General features: G+C 54.0%; 2 protein-coding genes across 20 annotated transcripts in view; both read right to left on the bottom strand.

The window, feature by feature from the left end:
• The window catches only part of MEA1 (male-enhanced antigen 1), a 172,736-nt gene that overhangs the window by 23,408 nt on the left and 131,173 nt on the right, over positions 1-18,155 (bottom strand). The window contains exon 1 of one of the 14 annotated variants that reach the window (XM_077998445.1): positions 16,886-16,895. The exons of 10 other annotated variants lie outside the window; for them this stretch is intronic. The gene's annotated coding sequence lies outside the window, so the exon portion shown is untranslated. Of the gene's footprint in view, positions 1-1,178; positions 1,189-15,128; positions 15,139-15,174; positions 15,185-16,885; positions 16,896-18,155 lie in introns of those variants that run through there. 3 more of the 14 variants (XM_077998449.1, XM_077998458.1, XM_077998456.1) reach the window with 3 other exon arrangements.
• Positions 1,131-18,136, bottom strand: CUL7 (cullin 7). Of its 6 annotated transcripts, none has more exons than XM_077999896.1 (27): positions 17,749-18,096; positions 17,389-17,484; positions 16,316-16,903; positions 15,726-15,877; positions 15,082-15,582; positions 14,386-14,524; positions 14,089-14,285; positions 13,533-13,785; positions 12,138-12,375; positions 11,954-12,059; positions 10,701-10,928; positions 10,332-10,422; positions 10,057-10,228; positions 9,806-9,911; positions 9,392-9,487; positions 9,028-9,203; positions 8,551-8,684; positions 6,958-7,140; positions 6,586-6,692; positions 6,314-6,496; positions 4,415-4,575; positions 4,030-4,246; positions 3,656-3,926; positions 2,354-2,499; positions 2,078-2,204; positions 1,779-1,984; positions 1,131-1,523 (listed from the first exon to the last, which is right to left on the bottom strand). In XM_077999896.1, exons 3-27 carry the CDS (start codon positions 16,893-16,895, stop codon positions 1,200-1,202), a joined length of 5,094 nt encoding a protein of 1,697 aa, XP_077856022.1. In that variant the 5' UTR covers positions 16,896-16,903; positions 17,389-17,484; positions 17,749-18,096; the 3' UTR covers positions 1,131-1,199. The 6 variants fall into 6 exon arrangements, with proteins under 6 accessions (XP_077856022.1, XP_014991886.3, XP_002803791.4 ...); XM_015136400.3 differs by having other exon boundaries at positions 16,223-16,903; positions 17,749-18,093; XM_002803745.4 differs by lacking the exon at positions 17,389-17,484 and having other exon boundaries at positions 16,223-16,903; positions 17,838-18,136.

Genomic DNA, 18,155 nt, shown 5'->3' with positions numbered 1-18,155 from the left:
TACAGGCGCGCGCCACCATGCCCAGCTAATTTTTGTATTTTTAGTAGAGATGAGGTTTCACCATGTTGGCCAGGATGGCCTCAATTTCTTGACCTCGTGATCCGCCCATCTCAGCCTCCCAAAGTGCTGGGATTATAGATGTGAGCCACCATGCCTGGCCGCCAGTTCACCTCTTCTTAGGCAACCTGGTCCCCTGCTCCTGGGAGTTCACCATATTGTTGCTGAACTTGGTGCAGATACCCGAATGGCAGAGCACACTGCAGCGCAGAACTCCTGGGCTCAAGCGATCCTCCTACCTCAGCCTCCCGAGTAGCTGGGACTAAAGGTGCATATAGCGCCGTGCCCGCAGGGGTAGGAGTTTTTCTTTCTTTCTTTTTTTTTCTTGTTCTTCCAAATCCCTCATTTTGAGAATCAAGGGGTAGGAGTTTGATGACAGCGTGTGCATCTCTGCAGGGACAGAGAAGGGGTGGAGGCAAAGGAGTGGAAGAAAGGGGCAAAACGGAGGAGCTTGTGAAAGTAAGAACTGTGCTAGAACTTTCTGAGCCTACGCCATCAGATGGAATACACATTCAGGTTGCTGGGTGCCTGCAGCGGCCACAGGGGTCACTGACCTCACCTTCATCATGTCAGTCTTACTTAGGGAAGGCACCAAGGAACCACATTCACTGCTGGGAGTAGTAGCCAAAATAGGGACTCACTGGCCAATGCCTTTATTCACCATGTCAAATACTTCCATACCTGTTACTTGTTGGAGTCCTACAGTGACTGGGCCAGTTCCACAAACGAGGAGAACTGCTCGATAATCTGCCCAAGTTACAAACCATCTGGTGAGTGGCCAAGTTGGGCTTGGATCTCCAGCCTGCCAGATGAAAGCACTTCTGACCACACACCCTCTGAGAAGGGGCTGAGTGCCATCATCCTGCCTAGTCCCCTCAATCTCTCTGCCTAGAGGGGGTGCTAAATCGTACCTGACTCCCTCTGCCTTTCTCCCAGTCTACCATCCTCACCCTAACAAGACCCTTGGCATATCATGCAACAGACTCAGTGCCAAAGGCTCCTTCCTCACCAGCCGGGAAAGCCCCCGCCACCTCCCAGCTCAAATCTCTAGCAGTTGCCAAACACACATCATATAATCAAACTCTCAGGTTTTATTTCTGTAAAAGCTCCAGCTCTATCTTCCCCTGACCCCAAGTCCAGGGCTACCGGAAGGTAGAGAAGCTCTGGGTGGCAGTGCAGGAGGCATAGGGCACACCCCGGGAGCGAATCTGCAGGGTATGGAAGGTGAGGGGTGGGTTGGGGCCTGAGGAGCCTGGGTTCAGGGACTCGGTGTGAGGCTCCATGACAGTCACAGGGACTGCATAGGTCAGCACCTGCGGCCGGTCATCATGGCGTCTCAGCGTGCCCTTGCCCAGGAGGTGCAGGATGCAGGAGAGGACGTCAGTGCTGCTGCAGGCAGACCCCCTACCAAGGCTGCTGACCAAACCCCTGGGAGGACATGGGCCCTTCTGCCAAGCCTCCAGCACCTGGTGTCGGGGAGGAAGGGACAAGTGGTAGGTTAGAGGCAGCTGACCCATCCTTGCTTGAGCTTCCACTCCAACCACAGGCTGCTAGGACAGGATGCCCCAAGGACACCAGGTACATCCTGACTTCACGCCTCACACTCCTACAGGCTACATAGTGAACCACGTGCTTCACCACACGTGGACCCACCTTGTTCTGTAGACTGCTCCCCCAACCCCAGCAAAGATCCATCACCCACTGTGCCCACCCCTGCCTACCAGACAGACAAGCTGGTCAATGTGCAGCCCCTCATCCCCATGGGCCTTGAGGATTCGGACGATGAGGCAGTTCAGAAGATTCCGTCTCTTCTCCAAGTTCCGGCCCTCTTCACCCTCAGCTTGCAGGTATGTCTGAGGTGGGATGAGCCGCACAATGTCCCATCTCGACCTGGGTTCCTTGCTGCCATCTCGAATCTTGAGGACCCCTGAAATAAACACCGATCACTCACTCAGTGGAGAGCCCATGAGAAGCCCGGCCCTGCCTCAGAGCAGAGGCCCCTCTGGCCCTAAGTGCATACCTCCTGGTATATCCTTTTGCTCATGAAGGTCCAGGGGGCCTCTTGAAGAGGTGAGGGGCCCAATCGCCTCATTAAGCATGTCTTCGGAGAGCCCTGAGAGCGCCAGCAGACTCTCCACAGAGACCGCCTTCAGAGAACAGATGGGAGACATTCAGGGCCTCCCCAAGGAGTGGAGAGAAGAGGATAGAGGGAAGAAGCAGAGGGAGTCAAGGTTTCAGGAAGAGAGGCACGGGACAAAGTGGGAGACAGGAGAAAGGTACAGCAGGGCTGGACCACCTTCAGGTCGTTGAGATACAGCAGTAGCCACATCTGCACAGTGGACACATGCAGGGTCTGGTTCCCAAACTGCAGCTCAGCCCAGCCCAGCCACGTCCACTGCAGTCGCCTCTGTGAGCCTTGCTCGAGGGCAGGATGGCTCTGACCTGGTGAGGTACCAGGAAGGGGGAGGGAGACAAAGAGCAGGGGAAAGGAGGGAGTTGGTGTTGGAGGGAGGGTGCATGCTGGTCAAGCTCTGTTGATCTCTACAGGGCGTGTGACCCCAGCATTTATGGACACTGGAGCTCCTGGTCTGAGCTTCCAGATCTCGGCCTTCTCTGGGCCTGCCTCCATGGCGAGCCTCAGGTATCTGGGAGCTATCCTATGCCTAGCCTGGTGCCAGGCAGGTTCTCATCAGTGCCTTCGAGGATTGCCCCGTGTGTTTTTAGGGAGACAAAACCATGAAGGGAGGAAGAACTGGGGCTCTTACCAAGCTGGAATATTGTGACAGTAAACAATGTCTCCCCTATTAGGGGGCTCCCTGACCACAGGTCTGAGCCTCTTCCCCCTCCTGTGTTGCTGCCAGCTCAGGGATCAGCCCCAGTGGGTAGTTTAGGATGACAGGTGACTGACCAGGAAGGAGCCAGACACTCCTTCCTGGTGGCCTCAGGTGCCTCCTGCCTCCATCCTCCCTGTCACCCACAAAGAGATTCCCAGGTCTTATTTTAAAACAGAAAAGACAATGATCTGGGGATCAGGTATCTGACAGCACCTGCCACCCTCAGCCACCAAGCTCCTGCCCTTTCTTCTCAAAACCACTATTTTTCCCATGGCCTAGGGAATTCTTATCCCTAAAGACTCTCTCTCCCTGAATCTATAAAAACAAAAATTTAAAAATTAAATTAAAAGACCAACTCTTTTTTTTTATTTTTTTGAGATGGAGTCTCACTGTCACCCAGGCTAGAGTGTAGTGGCACGATCTTGGCTCACTGCAACCTCCGCTTGTGGGTTGAAGTGATTCTCCTGCCTCAGCCTCCCGAGTAGCTGGGACTACAGGCATGCACCACCACACTCAGCTAATTTTTGTATTTTTAGTAGAGACGAGGTTTCACCATGTTGGCTAGGCTGGTCTCGAACTCCTGACCTCAAGTGATCCACCCACCTCGGCCTCCCAAAGTGTTGGGATTACAGGCGTGAGCCCTGTGCCCAGCTACAGACCATCTCTTTTCACATCAAGCCTCCCAACATCAGGGTCTGCCCCCAACCCCAGGTCCTTTCCTAGCAGCCCACCCTCTCCCCAGTCCCCTCTGCCTGGCTACTCACTCTTGTTGTAGAAGTTGGAGTATCTGTTCAAAGTGCCCCTCAGGTAGGAGGGCAGGCAGGTTCTGGGGTTCAGTGTGTGGCAGATTGAGGCAACAGGCCAGCAGTGTCGGGACAGGACAAGCACAGACACTTCTGGCATTGCCCCTTCATAGTAGAGGTCCTCATTCTCCTCCTCTTCCTCCTCTCCCTCTGTCACATCCACCGCTGCTGCTGCCCCAGCTCCCTCTTCCTTCTCGCTCTTATACTCCTTGCCACTGTCCCTATGGCCCACCTGAAGGAGCACAGGGTTCCCAGATGCCATGGCCTCCTCCAGTCTGCTTCATGCCCATCTTCCCCCTACCTTCTCATTTGCTCATCCCTTCCAAGGCACTCACCTGTATTTTCTTCTCTGTATCCTCCAGCTTTAGGAGTTCCTGATCCAGCCGCTGGAGCTGGTAGACGTGGAACTGGCGCTGTAGCTCCTTAGAGGTGCTCAGGCTCTGCAACATCTGCTGGGGGAGGCGGTTGGGGAAGCAGGGACCAATCTGCTCCAGCACGGCCCCCTCCAGCCAGCTCGAGACCACGCCCAGGAGACGGTCCGCCATGTAGTGCCTACAGTGCATGCAGCCCGGGCCAAGCCTCAGTGTGGGCACCAGTGTGGCCCAGCCTCCCACTCCAAGGCTCCAGCCTGGCTCTATCCCAGACTTCCAGGCCCATGAGCTGGCTCTTCCACCATCATCCTGCCTCCCGCCAGCTCCCGCTCCTTAGGTCCACACTCACTGGTAATAATGCTCAAAGGTGGTGGCTATCTCCAGGCCGGAGAAAATCAGGACAGCTTGCAGGCACTGCTGCAGCTGTGCCAGCCTCTCCATTTCCTGGGCTCCACCAATCCGGCTGCCCTGGATCTGCTGGTCAATGTGCCGGGCGAACTGCTCACTCACCTGAGCAATGGCAGAGCACAGGAAAGCCATGAACAAGCAAGCAGAGCAGGTGAGTGGGGAGGAGGGACGAGGGTCTGGAAAGTAGATATGAATGCTGGCAGCTTCCTAAGGTGGTTGGTGCTTTCATACAACTATTATATACGATCATTAACCATTGTACAAATTAGCAATATTAACAATTATGGAAAGTGTCTTTTCATTGTGTCTAAAAATTCAAACTAATAATAATCATTCAAAATGAGAAAATAAGGCCAGGCGCACTTCACGCCTGTAATTCCAGCACTTTGGGAGGCCGAGACAGGCAGATGGCTTGAGCCCAGGAGTTGGAGACCAGCCTGGGCAACATGGCAAAACCCCATCTCTACTAAAAATACGAAAAAAATTAGCTGGGCATGGTGGCACATGCCTATGGTCCTAGCTACCCAGGAGGCTGAGAGGACCACCTGAGCCCAAGAAGTTGAAGCTGCAGTGAGCTGTGACTGCACCACTGCACCCCAGTCTGGGAGAGAGTAAGACCCTGTCAAGAAAGAAGGAAAGAAAGAGAAAGAAAAAGAGAGGGAGAGAAAAAAAAAAAAAAGAAAGGAGAGAGAGAAAAAGAAGGAAGGAAAGGGGAAGGGAAAGGAGTGGTGGCTCATGCCTGTAATCCTAGCACTTTGGGAAGCCGAGGTGGGTAGATCACGAGGTCAGGAGTTCGAGACCAGCCTGACCAACGTGGTGAAACTCTTGTCTCTATTAAAAATACAAAAATTGGCCAGGCTAATTTTTGTGGTGGCCTGTGCCTATAATCCCAGCTACTTGGGAGGCTGAGGCAGAAGAATTGCTTGAACCCGGGAGGTGGAGGTTGTGCTGAGCCAAGATTGAGCCTAGTTACTGATAAACTAGGACTGGAGGCTACACAAGGAGCCTCATGCTCCTGCTGCTCTTTACCCTGCTTTCCAGGGTGCTGCTTGCATTTTAGTTCATCAATTGTGGTTTTTGTTTTGTTTTGTTTTTGAGATGAGTCTAGCTCTGTCACCCAGGCTGGAGTGCAGTGGTGCAATCTCGGCTAACTGCAACCTCCACCTCCTGGGTTCAAACAATTCTCCTGCCTCAGCCTCCCAAGTAGCTGGGACTACAGGCATGTGCCACCATGCCTGGCTAATTTTTGTAATTTTAGTAGAGATAGGGTTTGGTCATGTTGGTCATGTTGGCCAGGCTGGCCTCAAACTCCTGACCTCAGGTGATCTGCCTGCCTCAGCCTCCCAAAGTGCTGGGATTACAAGCGTGAGCCACCACACCTGGCCACTATTTATTTTTTAAACTTTTTTTTTTTGAGACCGAGTCTTGTTCTGTCACCCAAGCTGGAGTGCAGTGGCATGATCTTGGCTCACTGCAACCTCCGCCTCCCAGGTTCAAGCGATTCTCCTGTCTTGCCCTCCTGAGTAGCTGGGACTTCAGGTGTGTGCCACCACACCCAGCTGATTTTTTATATTTTTAGTAGAGACAGGGTTTCACCATGTTAGCCAGGAGGGTCTCGATCTCCTGACCTTGTGATCCACCCACCTTGGCCTCCCAAAGTGCTGGGATTACAGGCGTGAGCCACTACACCCAGCCAATTTTTTAAGCTTCTTATAACATGGCTATATACTAACATATGTTCATCATAGAATGGGAATGGAAGGGTGGGTCATTTGGAGGAGGCGAGGAAGGAAGAGTTTGTAGGAAGAGACCCAAGGATGCAGCAAGGGTGGAGGCTTACATGGGCAGCTTTGAGAAAAGGGAGCTTCAGCAAGGCTCCCGCACAGCCATTCTGCAGCGCCAGCAAGAAGGCTGCCCGCGGCCCAAACAGTTCAGAGCTCGAGTTCTGCAGAATATTAAATTGCTCACAGTAGCGTGGCACAAAGTCATCATCCCGCCAGGATGAGGTCAGAAAATTGTTCACCTGGAAGGAAGGGGCAGGAGCATGAAGACACAACCCAACATGCCACCATTTTGGTGTCCCCTCTCTCCCCCAGGCCCGCTCCTGCCCACCTGCTTCTCCACCACGGCTTGCCAACAGCGCGTCAGGTTTCTCATGATGCTGCTTGGAAGGCCCCGGGTAGCCAAGGAGCTCCAGTCGTGGCTTCTGTTTCTGCCCTCTGTGGAGATCAAGAAAGTGGCAGAGGCAAGGAGTGGGCAGCCCCTCCACTCCAGTCGCTATCCAAGGGGGTGCCCTGAGGCCTTTCCTGACATGCTGCCACCCAAAGTGATGTTCATGGATGGAGGTGACACAAACCTGGAAGATGAACAGGCTGAGCCAACAGGAGGGGAAGGATGGGGATGGACAGAAGTCTATGGTGTACACGTGGGGCCCAGGAAAATGCTCCTGACTAGAAGCTCCCCACCTGAATCCCCACTACTCACTGGGCCGAGGAGTGGCCGCCACAGGAGGGGGTGCCTCGCAGGGCTCGACATGCACCAGCAGGTGAGTGAGACGGCGCACCCGCGAGAAGAAAGCTGGGCCGCGGCTCTGGGGGTTGAAGACAGCTTCCTGACACTCCAGGTACTGCTCCAGCAGCCAACCCAGGGGGCTAACGCCATCCTCATCTAGAGGGTGAGAAAAACAAACCAAGGCACAGCCATGTCTGCAGGGAAGTGGGAGAGGTTGGGCTGAACAGGAGTGTAGAGATAGAGCAACTGGACGAAATGATACAAGGGAGGGGCCAGGTAGGGTGGTTTATGCCTATAATCCCAGCACTTTGGGAGGTTGAAATGAGAGGAGTTTGAGCCCGGCCTGGTCATCTTTAAAAATAATAAATAAACAAGCTGGGCACAGTGGCTTACACCTGTAATCCCAGTACTTTGGGAGGCCGACGTGGGCAGATCATAAGGTCAGGAGATTGAGACCATCCTGGCTAACACGGTGAAACCCCGTCTCTACTAAAAATACAAAAATAAGCCAGACGTGGTGGCGGGTGCCTGTAATCCCAGCTACTTGGGAGGCTGAGGCCAGAGAATGGCATGAACCTGGGAGGAGGAGTTTGCAGTGAGCCGAGATCACACCACTGCACTCCAGCCTGGGCGATAGAGTGAGACTCCATCTCAAAAAAATAATAATAATAAATAAAAATAATAAACATTAAAAAAAATAGAAAAGGCCAGGCGCGGTGGCACATGCCTATAATCCCAGCACTTTGGGAGGCTGAGGTGGGCGGATCACCTGAGGTCAGGAGTTTCCGAGATCAGCCTCACAACATGGAGAAACTCCATCTCTACTAAAAAATATAAAATCAGCTAGGTGTGGGTCGGGCGCGGTGGCTCACGCCTGTAATCCTAGCACTTTGTGAGACTGAGGCAGGTGGATCACCTGAGGTTGGGGTTCAAGACCAGCCTGACCAACATGGAGAAACCCCATCTCTACTAAAAATCCAAAATTAGCCGGGCATGGTGGCCCATGCCTGTAATCCCAGCTATTTGGGAGGCTGATGCAGGAGAACTGCTTAACCCTGGAGGCGGAGGTTGCAGTGAGCTGAGATTGCGCCATTGCACTCCAGCCTAGGCAATAAGAGCGAAACACTGTCTCAAAAAAATAAAATAAAATAAAATAAAATAAGCCAGGCATGGTGGCACATGCCTGTAATCCCAGCTACTCAGGAGGCTGAGGCAAGAGAATTGCTTGAACCCGGGAGGCAGAGGTTGCGGTGAGCTGAGATCGCGCCATTGCACTGTAGCCTGGGTAACAAGAGCGAAACTCTGTCTCAAAAAAAAAAAGATATGAAAAGAATGATAAGGGAGTGGGTAACAAGGTACCTTCTGCACTTATGGTGTCAGCTGATACTTGAGAGACATAGGAAAGGGGGCAGCCCCTGGGCTATGAGAAGACGGCACTGGGATTACAAATGCAGGTGCCAAAAGGGCCAGAACATAATCCAGGTGGTTCTAGGGTAGAGCAAGAAGGAGCTAATTAGTGGAGCCAAGCCCTGAGATAGTAATGGGTCCAGGTGTTAGGATGGTTACCAGGGGAGGTGATGTTCTGCACCACGGGGCTGACCAGGGCCTCCCAGCAGGTCTTGCCCAGAGCTTGGGCAGCCTCGTCGTCAGGGAGGAAGCGGTCAGCAAAATTCTGCTCCTGGCGCAGGGCCCCGTTCAGTCTGGGGGTGAGAATGGAGGAGGAAGGTGTCAGAGGCTTGAGGTATGTGTTATCTCAGTGTCCACCCTGCCTAAGACTGCCAGTTAACCTCCAGCACCCAAACTGAAGGCCCCCCTGGTACTTCAAAACTGCCCTGTGCTAACTAGTATATCCTATTCCCAGCCCACTGGAGAAATTTCTTCTCTTTATCCTTTCTTCCCCTCCCACAGCTCAGAACACTCCAGCCCCCTCCCCACGCATATTAAACCTCCATCTTATGGCTTAAATGGACCCCTGCCTGCCAGCTATTTGCAATAGCCTTACCTTTCCCACAGACACAGGCATACACGCACACTCTCACACACCTAGAACTCAGGTGCAGGAGGCTCCTGCGGTCCTCTGCCATGTCCTGGCTCCAGGCCTGCGCCCGAACCATGTAGAAGAGGCGTGTGTGACGACAGAGTTGCTCCCGGAACACTGGCCAGAACGTGGGCTTGGGGCCTAGGATCTCTAACCCCCGAATGCGCGTATCAATGCCACCCTGAAACACACACAGGACTATCTTCACTCGCCCCACATGCTCCTTGGGATGGGCTGGGGTCAGCTATGCCCTCGAGCCTCACACCTGGAGCTGCTTGAGACCCAGGCTGGTCTTCTGGCTCAAGATCTGCCCGTTTATGGGATTCAGAGCCCCCTACCCAGGGCCACACCCCACATCCCTAGCCCCACCTGCTGGCAGCGCTTTATGCGGATCTGGATGATGGGCCAGAAGCGGGTCAGGTTCTCCAGGAGGATCACCCGGCTGGCAGAGGGCATCACATTCACCTGGTAGGGGGGCAGAGAAGGCTGTCACTTCTACACGTGCAGATGGGAGTGCTGAGCCAAGTTGGCTCTAGGCTCCAGTCCCCTCACTTGTTTCCTTCCCTTCCCCAGCCCTGGGATGTGTAGGGTCCTGAGAAAGCTATCCTCATTGTCCACCCTCACTGTTTGGGGCCTGGTGGCACAAGCACAGGGATAAAGGACACTACTTTCTGTGGGGCTTAAGACAGGTGGGAGTAGAAAAAAGTAGCATAGGGCCAGATCGAAGCAGGAGGGCAGATCCTGTGAGGGGTGGGGTAATGGCTAATGGCCCTGGGGCCCTACCGAGTTGAGTTCCGTGTGAAGAGAGCTAGCGCTATCACCCCCACACACCACCACTCGGGCCGGCATGTAGCTTGAGTCCTCGCTAGCCACAAGCAGAGTCAGTTGCCTGGGAGTGGGGAGGAAAAACCATTTGGAACTTGCAGACAGGGCCCATGGCCAAGTCCAGGGGGGTGGTGCATCCCCCAAAACAAACACAGGGGCGTCACAGGAAAGCGTAGGTGTGTGGCAAAGCACATGCGTGGGAGCGTTACCTGATGAGGACGCCCTGGTGCATGTGCAGGGTGATGTAGTGGGAGCCGGCGCTGCCGTTGGACTCCCAGTAGGTCTTGGGGTTGTGGTCCGTCAGCTTGCTGGCCCGGTGTGGGTTGGAGGACACCTCCACCTTCTCCCAGCACTTGTCCTCCTTCACTTCCACACTGGAGCCTGGGGGTAAGTGGGAATGGGTGGTGGTCACAGCCAGGTAGGGTGTAAAGAGGAAACAAACATAGGTATGGAGAGGTAGAGCAACAGGGCAACAGGCACGAACCCTGGCATAAGTATCTGAGGAACACATCAAAGAAAGGGATGTTGATGGACCGGTGGGTTCGTCTGTGGTCTTCAATCTGGCCCAGCACCATCTGCGGCCAGAACATCAGAGAGAAGGGGCACGGGGGCAGGAGGAACACGGAGAGACACATGGAAACATGGATGAAGGAGAGACCAAGCAGCAGTGGGACTTCCTCTACAGCACCAGCAGAGCAGGCCCAGACAGGGAAGAGGGGCAGGGAAACAAATGTCCCAGGGTCACTAGAGTCACCTGTTGTTCCCAGCCATGGGAACACAGCCCTTACCCGCCACTGCTTGGGTTTCATATTCTGATGCTGCTCTGAGCCCACAAGCTCCCCTTCCTCCTGACCTGGATGCAGCCTCCCAGGATGTTGGTGATGAGTTTGCGGTAGAGGTGGGCATGCTTCTCACACTTGAACACCATGTCCCGCAGCTCCTGAGCCAGCTCCAGCTTTCCCAGGTGCTTTTCCAGGGCCTTGGAGATGGCGTCTCTTGCTCCCAGCTGATTCAGCACCACGGCATAGTCCCTGCTCACTGAGGTCAGGCGGTGCAGGAAGAAAATCAGTTCCTGGAGCACCTGGGTGGGGACATAAAGGAGGAGATGAATGAAGACAGGGCGAGGGCTGCAAGGGCATCTGCAGTAGCAGGTACCCACTGTGTACTGGGTGCTGGGGGTGCTACAGTGAGCAAGGCAGTGAGGAAATGAAAAGACAGGGATGGGGAGACACAAGAGCCAGGTGGTTAGAGAACTGAAGACAAACCAAAATGGAAAAGGGCACAAGATGCCCTGCTACTCTAGGGTTCTAGGCTGCTGATTATATTGACAAAAACTGCAGAGAGCATCCCTGGGTTCTTTCATCCAGGCCCCACTGTCCCAAAAAACAGTTGTAGGGCTGTATTTTGAGATGTTCAGGCACAGACACCTGGATGGCTGGGAAGGGACTGACAGGGACTGGGTTTGTGCGTATACCCAATGAGCCTGCCTTAGAAAGTAAATTCTACATAACAGCCAAAAATACAGCCACACTGCAAACACCTACTGTCACCATGACCCTAGTTCTCTGAGCCCTTCTGAAGCCTTCTGTGCCCAGGACTTCTCTGTAGCTTTTGCAGGGGACTCTGGTATGTGATGGGCCCTCTGCATCCTTCATCCCCCTTTCTCCCACAGGACCAGCCAAAAATGGAGCTACTGAAGCTCTTAATGTTCTATGTAATAATATCTCCATATCCTTTTGTGTAAAAAAGAGAGTGGCAAGATCACACATTTGGGTTTGCTTATATTTGCATAAGGGAACATGGGAATGATACATAAATTAATACAAGTAATTACCAGTAAGGGGTGTGTGGGGGACACTGGGAGAACAGGGATTTGGGTGAGAGCAAGAATTCTCAGTGTATACCTTGTTAGAGCGTTTTGATTTGTGAACCATGTGAATGTATTACCTATTTAAAAAAAATAAAATTCAATTTTAAAAGCAAAACTCAAAACTAAGAGCCCAAAGGCTCTATCACACCCTCCAGAGCCTTGCCCAGTGGGTGTGCCTTGCCAGTGGCTGCCTTTATCCTCTCCCCCAGCCTCTCCCCAGAGCAAGGCAGGGGTACCTCTCGATCAGTGTTTGGGGACCGCAGGCAGGCCATGCAGGCATCCACGGCCTCGTGCCAGGGGAGCAGCAGTGCCTCAGGGAAGTCTACCAGCTGCTTCAGGATTCTGGGGGCAGAGAAATGTGCAGCCAGCCTCATAGACCCCCTTTGCCCTCAGAGATCCCACCTGTCACCACGGTCTTACCTCAGCACAGTCAGGTGCAGGGCCCTGTTAGTCTCTGGAGTGTCCAGGCTCTGCATCAGTGCCAGGAAGGGCTGGGGCTGCCGCTGCAGCTGCAGCAGGAGTGGCTTGACCTTGTTCTCCTGCGTCCCCTCCGAGCTGAGGGCTTGCTCTAGATCCAGGAGGATTTTCCCAGCTGGACCATAATCCTCCACGAGATGCTGCAGGGGAGTGTTGGGACTCTGAGATGGGGGTTCTTTTGCTACAGGAAGAGGAGAGTCACAGGAATTGGCCATTGTTAGTAATGTGAAGGCTCAGAAATAGATTCATAACTCTCAATCTTTTTCTCTAATTTCTCCTAAAAAATGTTTTAAATTTTTTTTTTTTTTTTTTTGAGACAGAGTCTGGCTCTGTCGCCCAGGCTGGAGTGCAGTGACCGGATCTCAGCTCACTGCAAGCTCCGCCTCCCGGGTTCACGCCATTCTCCTGCCTCAGCCTCCCGAGTAGCTGGGACTACAGGCGCCCGCCACCTCGCCTGGCTAATTTTTTGTATTTTTTAGTAGAGATGGGGTTTCACCGTGTCAGCCAGGATGGTCTCGATCTCCTGACCTCGTGATCCACCCGTCTCGGCCTCCCAAAGTGCTGGGATTACAGGCTTGAGCCACCGCGCCCGGCCTCTGTTTTAAATTTTTTAACCCCCCCCCGCCCCCCGCAAAAGTTAGGTTTGGGGATCTAATCTCTTAATGTCCTTGTAAGACAGCTTTATGACAAATTTTATTATTTATTTATTTATTTATTTTGAGATGGAGTCTCGCTCTGTCGCCCAGGCTGGAGTGCAGTGGTGCCGTCTCGGCTCACTGCAACCTCCGCCTCCTGGGTTCACACCATTCTCCTGCCTCAACCTACCATGTAGCTGGGACTACAGGCGCCCACCACCACGCCCGGCTAATTTTTTTTTGTATTTTTAGTAGAGACGAGATTTCACCATGCTAGGCAGGATGGTCTCAATCTCCTGACCCCATGATCCGCCCGCCTAGGCCTCCCAAAGAGCTGGGATTACAGGTATGAGCCACCGCACCTGGCCTTTATATTCTTAAAGTAGCAAAGTAGCTTCATCTGCAAACAGGAGAGCACTTCCCTTTATTTCAAAGCATGGAGTATATTTCTCTACAAGAAAAAAAGCTAAATGTGGGGGCTTTTATAAGTCTTCAAAATTATCTTGCAATTTTCTAACTTTACATCCTCCTTCATTCTTTGAGGGAACACAGTGCCCGCTTCTCCATTTGTTGCTTCTCTGTAAGTTGCAGATTCTAAGGTGGCATCACTTCCAGAAAGGATTGCATAAAAATCAGCACAGACATCTCTCCTGTGCTAATGCCCTGAAGGTGTGTCGGCTCAGCTGCTGTGTCTGGCACCCACCTTCCACTTTGGCTGCATCTTCTGAGTCCTTAACCTGGGCCTGAGCTTGCAGGAGGACATCTTGTTGGGCTTCTAGAAGGGATGGGTAGGCTGAGTGCCCTGCTAGGGCTTCAGGCCCATACTTCTTGTAGACACGGCAGTTGATCAGGTCCCTGAGGGCACTGTCATTGAGTCGCTGTGGCAGAGTCAGCAGCAAGTCCTGGGCCAATTCTATGGGCACGGCCAGTTCAGCTAGGATCTCATCATCCAGAATCTGCCATCAAGGAGAAGCTCTCATTGCAGACAGCCCTGCCGGCACAGAGGACCCAGGGAGCGCTTGGTAGAGGTGGGGCTCTCTCTGCACACATACCCTCCATCCTGATCTTCTCAGCTGGCAGCTGGCTCCTCCCAAACAGCTCACCAGCCTCTCCCACCTCTGAAAATTCCAGACCCCTCCTCTGCAGCCCCTTCCACTCTCTGACCTCCACTTTTCATCCTGAGCCTTTCAAAAGCTCTATACAGTCCAGCCCTTGCAATAGAGCCCTCCAACCTCTGAGTGCCTCCAGGCTGGCTCTACCTCCCCATCTAGGTTCTCCTGGAGGATCTGGAGAACCTCCTGATGGTCAGGTCCATCCAGCTTCTTGATGAAGAAGAGGAGTTCCCACCACTCAGCCAGGGTCAGGTGTTCACACTCCTCAGTGTCCTCATCCTCAGGCAGCACATAAGGCACAGCATAGAGTTCTGTCATGGGCCTCCAGCGCCAGGCGGGCAGGGCTGTGGAAATGGGCCGAGGGGCACAGGGATGTCACTAGCAACTGAGCAGGACCACCGTTACTCTGCTCAGAGCTGACCCTTGCTTACTCCCTGAGCTCACCTCTACCCAGGACTCTACTGGCCACCGCCCCTTGGTACTCATCAGCCTCAACCATGTCCTCAACGTCTTCCTCAAAGCCCAAGATCTCCAGCATGTGCCAGTGCACCCAATAGGTGCGGCCTGTTAACTCCCACAATACCTGGAGGATAGGGAAAGAAAGAGAGGGAAGGGGAAGGGAGGACTCACTAATGACTGGCTGTGGCCTAGTACTGAGGACTTATAGCCCTCAGGGTGACCACCTGGCCAGGTTTTAGAAAAACCTTCATATAACAAAACAGCAGCATATGGAGAATACACACACACACACACACACACACACACACACACACACACAAAGGATGCCCTCTCCTTTGGGGGATGGGCCTGTCTTTCCTCTCACCCTATCTTTCACGGCTTATGCCCCCACACTTCCTTCTGGCCTCTACCACTCCATCTCCCTGACCCTGACCTTTGGAGGAGTCTGGCTATATCAGTTTCTTCCTGTGTGAGTCTTCTTGACTTCACAGCCTCCTAAACCCAGATTTTTCCAGCTCTCAGAATGGCCCGCCTCTCAACTACTGACTCTTTTTCACCATCCCAATCTTATAGAAAGCTTTCTCTTTGGGTGGCCTGCTGGAGCCCCTCTGTATGGAAGCCCCAAATCTGCCCCACCCCAAATAGACCCCTAACAGTGTCCCACCACCATATGCCACTCACCTGCACAGGAGGCACGCCGCTGTTGCTCTGCCGAAACTCGCCCTCATCCCCGGCACTGATCTCCTCATAATCATCCAGCATCCGCACTCGCATCCCCGGCTGCAGTGTGTCCCGCACATACAAGGCATAGGTATTGCCGCTTGCGAACTCAGAACGAGGGCGAAAACGTCTTGACCTCCTGAAGGAGGGCTGAGCCTGGGCAGTGGGGAACCCTGGGCTCACATCTGCCAGCTGAGGCTGGAAGATGGAACCGGGGAACCGTGCTGAGCTCCTTGGTCTGTCTGTGGCCTGGTCCCAGCGCATGGCTTGCACCAGCTCCGAGATCAGGGTGCCCATGGCCATACTGAACTCCAGCTCCAGTTGACCCCTCTTCCCACTCAACTCCTCAGGAGCAGAAGTGTTCTGGGCTCCTGGCTCCGCAGCACTGTTGTTCAGCTGATCCAGGAGCGAGGTGACATGCAAATACCGCTTCACGAGGGAGAAGAGCACCCTTCCTGGGACCTGTGGGATACAACCTTTGGCCTACATCCACCTTGTCCCAGTTTAAGACCCTCTCTCCATACCATCCTCTGTAGATAGGTGCAAAGGCCTGGTCCCTAGATCTTGTTCACAAGCTCCCCCTACCTTATACCCCCAAAGGTTACCTGTGGTAGCTGAATGCCCTCGAAAGACATGGGATGTTCAGAGAGCGTGGCCTGTGCAAACAGTGCTAGCAGAGCACAGCGGCTGTCAAAATCCAGGTGTTTCTCAATGGCTTCTTGTTGGCTCAGTGACAGAAGGATTTGAGTCCGGGTCCCTGTAACCCATATCCCAATTAGTAACTTCTCCCTAATCTCACCCTTCCTAGAAATCTTAGACCCTCTATTCTTTCAATCCAATCCTTTTGCCATCACACAATGGGAAAGAACTGATTTGCTTCAAAAGCTAAAATTTGACAACTTATATACATACACACACGCACATAAACACCATCTACAATAGTCTAAACTGTAAATTCTTCCTTTGCATAAAAAGCAACTAATTAATATGAGGTTATTGAAGATAGTCTTTCCTCTTTTGGCAGATAACCCCCACCCTCACTCCCATTCCCACCTCCTTTTCTTCCAACTCTAAGAGAAGGGCAACAGAATCATTTACGTACTGATGAGATCAGAGGCTCCTGCCACAGTGTCCTGTGAGTCCCTGAGCCGACCCAGCCCTTCTGCTTTCCCTTCCTCCCCACACTGCCCCTCACCAGCATCATGGGAGGACAGGGCTTGTATCATCCGGCCTGCGCTCCAGCGAATCTGATAATCGGGACTACTCAACATGTGCATGAGCAAGTCCAGGACTCTTGGGTCCTTGAATACCCCAGTGAGGGGCTCGATGCTGGCATAGGCGCTGAGCACGTGGACAGTGTGAAGTAGAGGAGCAGGAGGGATGGTGCCCACACACTCCTCCAGCTGCCGAAGGGCTCTCTGAATGAGGGACTTCACATCGGTTTCCATCTCCTCCAGCACAGATTTGTCCAGGGCCCCAACCTCCCCTGAAGACTCCTGGGAGGGCCCGATGACCTGGCCATCCTCGCCCAGCATCTTGTGGCAGTTGGCATAGATCTCATCCTTGGACATCCACAGCAGGATGTGCTCAGCCTTGCAGTCCACTTGGCCAGAGCCCCCGTCACCCTCATCGCCACGCCGCAGGATGAGCCAACGGATCTGGTACTCAGGATGCCCATCATGGCCCACTCGCTGGCGGATCAGCTCATCAGGATAGGCATGTAAGCCAGGCCCCAGGGGCACCCTGAATTCCCTGTAGCGGAGTTCCCCCACCATCCTGGCACCTGGAGCACACAAGGAAAAGAGAACAGACAAGCTAGAGTAAGGAGAGGTCAGAAAATCAAAGACATCCAGGAGGTGGGGAAGCAAATGGCAACAGCTGTCAGGCGGGGTGGGGTAAAGCCAGGCCCAGGAGTTGCATGCTGCATGCTGAGTCGGGGCAGGCCTAAGCAGAGAACACTGGGGTGTTTTGTTGTGAAATAACACAAAATTTGGGGGCTAAAAGGAAGGTCCCCAAGACCCTGAGGCCTGGAGTGGGTTGGTTTGGAACAGTGGGCAGACTAGTGGGGGCAGGCAGGGCAGCCTTGGAGTTACAAGTGAATCCCAAGGCCTTGAAACAGGCAGCTACCCTGGGGATATGTGAAGCCCAGAGGGGTATGTTTGGGAGGGAGATCCTGAGTGTGTGTGGAAAGGGGTGCTGTCTCTAAGGATTGGAGCATGGGAGTGTGAGACCCAAGTTAAGAGTCCCGAGATCGCAGAGTTAAGAGACCTGAGAACTGGTGGTGGAGTGGGAGGGCAAGGCGCGATGGACTGGGAGGAGGCACTGGTGGGTTGGAGGCGCCTCTGACTGGAGCGACTGGAGCAACTGGAACAAAAGGGCTGGTGGGGGCGCCGCGAGACCCAGGGCAGGGTGCACAGACAAGGTAGGTGAGGGGCGCGAGGCTTGGGGGACCGAGGTTGGAGACCCGAGAAGCCAGGGGCGCGCGGTAAAGTGGGGGAGGGGGGATTAGGCCCCATAAACTAGAACCCCGAGGCCCAGTAGGATGGGGAACCGAGGTTGGGTGAGCGCAAGGCTCGATGGGCAAGTGGGCAGGAGAGGAGCAAGGGGCCGCGGCGGGGCTCTGGCCACCTCAGAAGTCCACCGGGGTCCTGGCGCGAGGCCTGTCCTTCACAGAGCAAGGGACGCGGCACAGATGCTGGCGGCGACTCGGGCCCCACCTGGGCCCCGCGAGGGGGTCGAGACGGAGAGACAGGAAGGGGCGTGCCTCTGCGGAACAGAGCGGTAGCCGCCTGGGTCGGCAGCCACTGGGGCAGGGTGGAGCCTGGTCCCTGCCAGCGTCTCCGCCAGCCAAAAGCCACGGCTCATTTCCGCCGGACCCAGCGGAAGGCTAGGGGCCCTGGGAAAGGGCCGGGGAGGAGCCGCGGATGCCACCTTGGCGACGCAGCACCTCCTCCTCTGCGCCGCCCTTTCCTCTTCCTTTTGTCCTCCCTCCTGCGGAAGTGCCCACCCTGTTTCCCAGTCACAACTGGAAAAGG

Source organism: Macaca mulatta, chromosome 4 (genome assembly GCF_049350105.2).
Source record: "Macaca mulatta isolate MMU2019108-1 chromosome 4, T2T-MMU8v2.0, whole genome shotgun sequence".
NCBI lineage: Eukaryota > Metazoa > Chordata > Mammalia > Primates > Cercopithecidae > Macaca > Macaca mulatta.
Note: the sequence above shows the minus strand (reverse complement) of the source record. Positions and strands in the feature narration are given on the sequence as shown.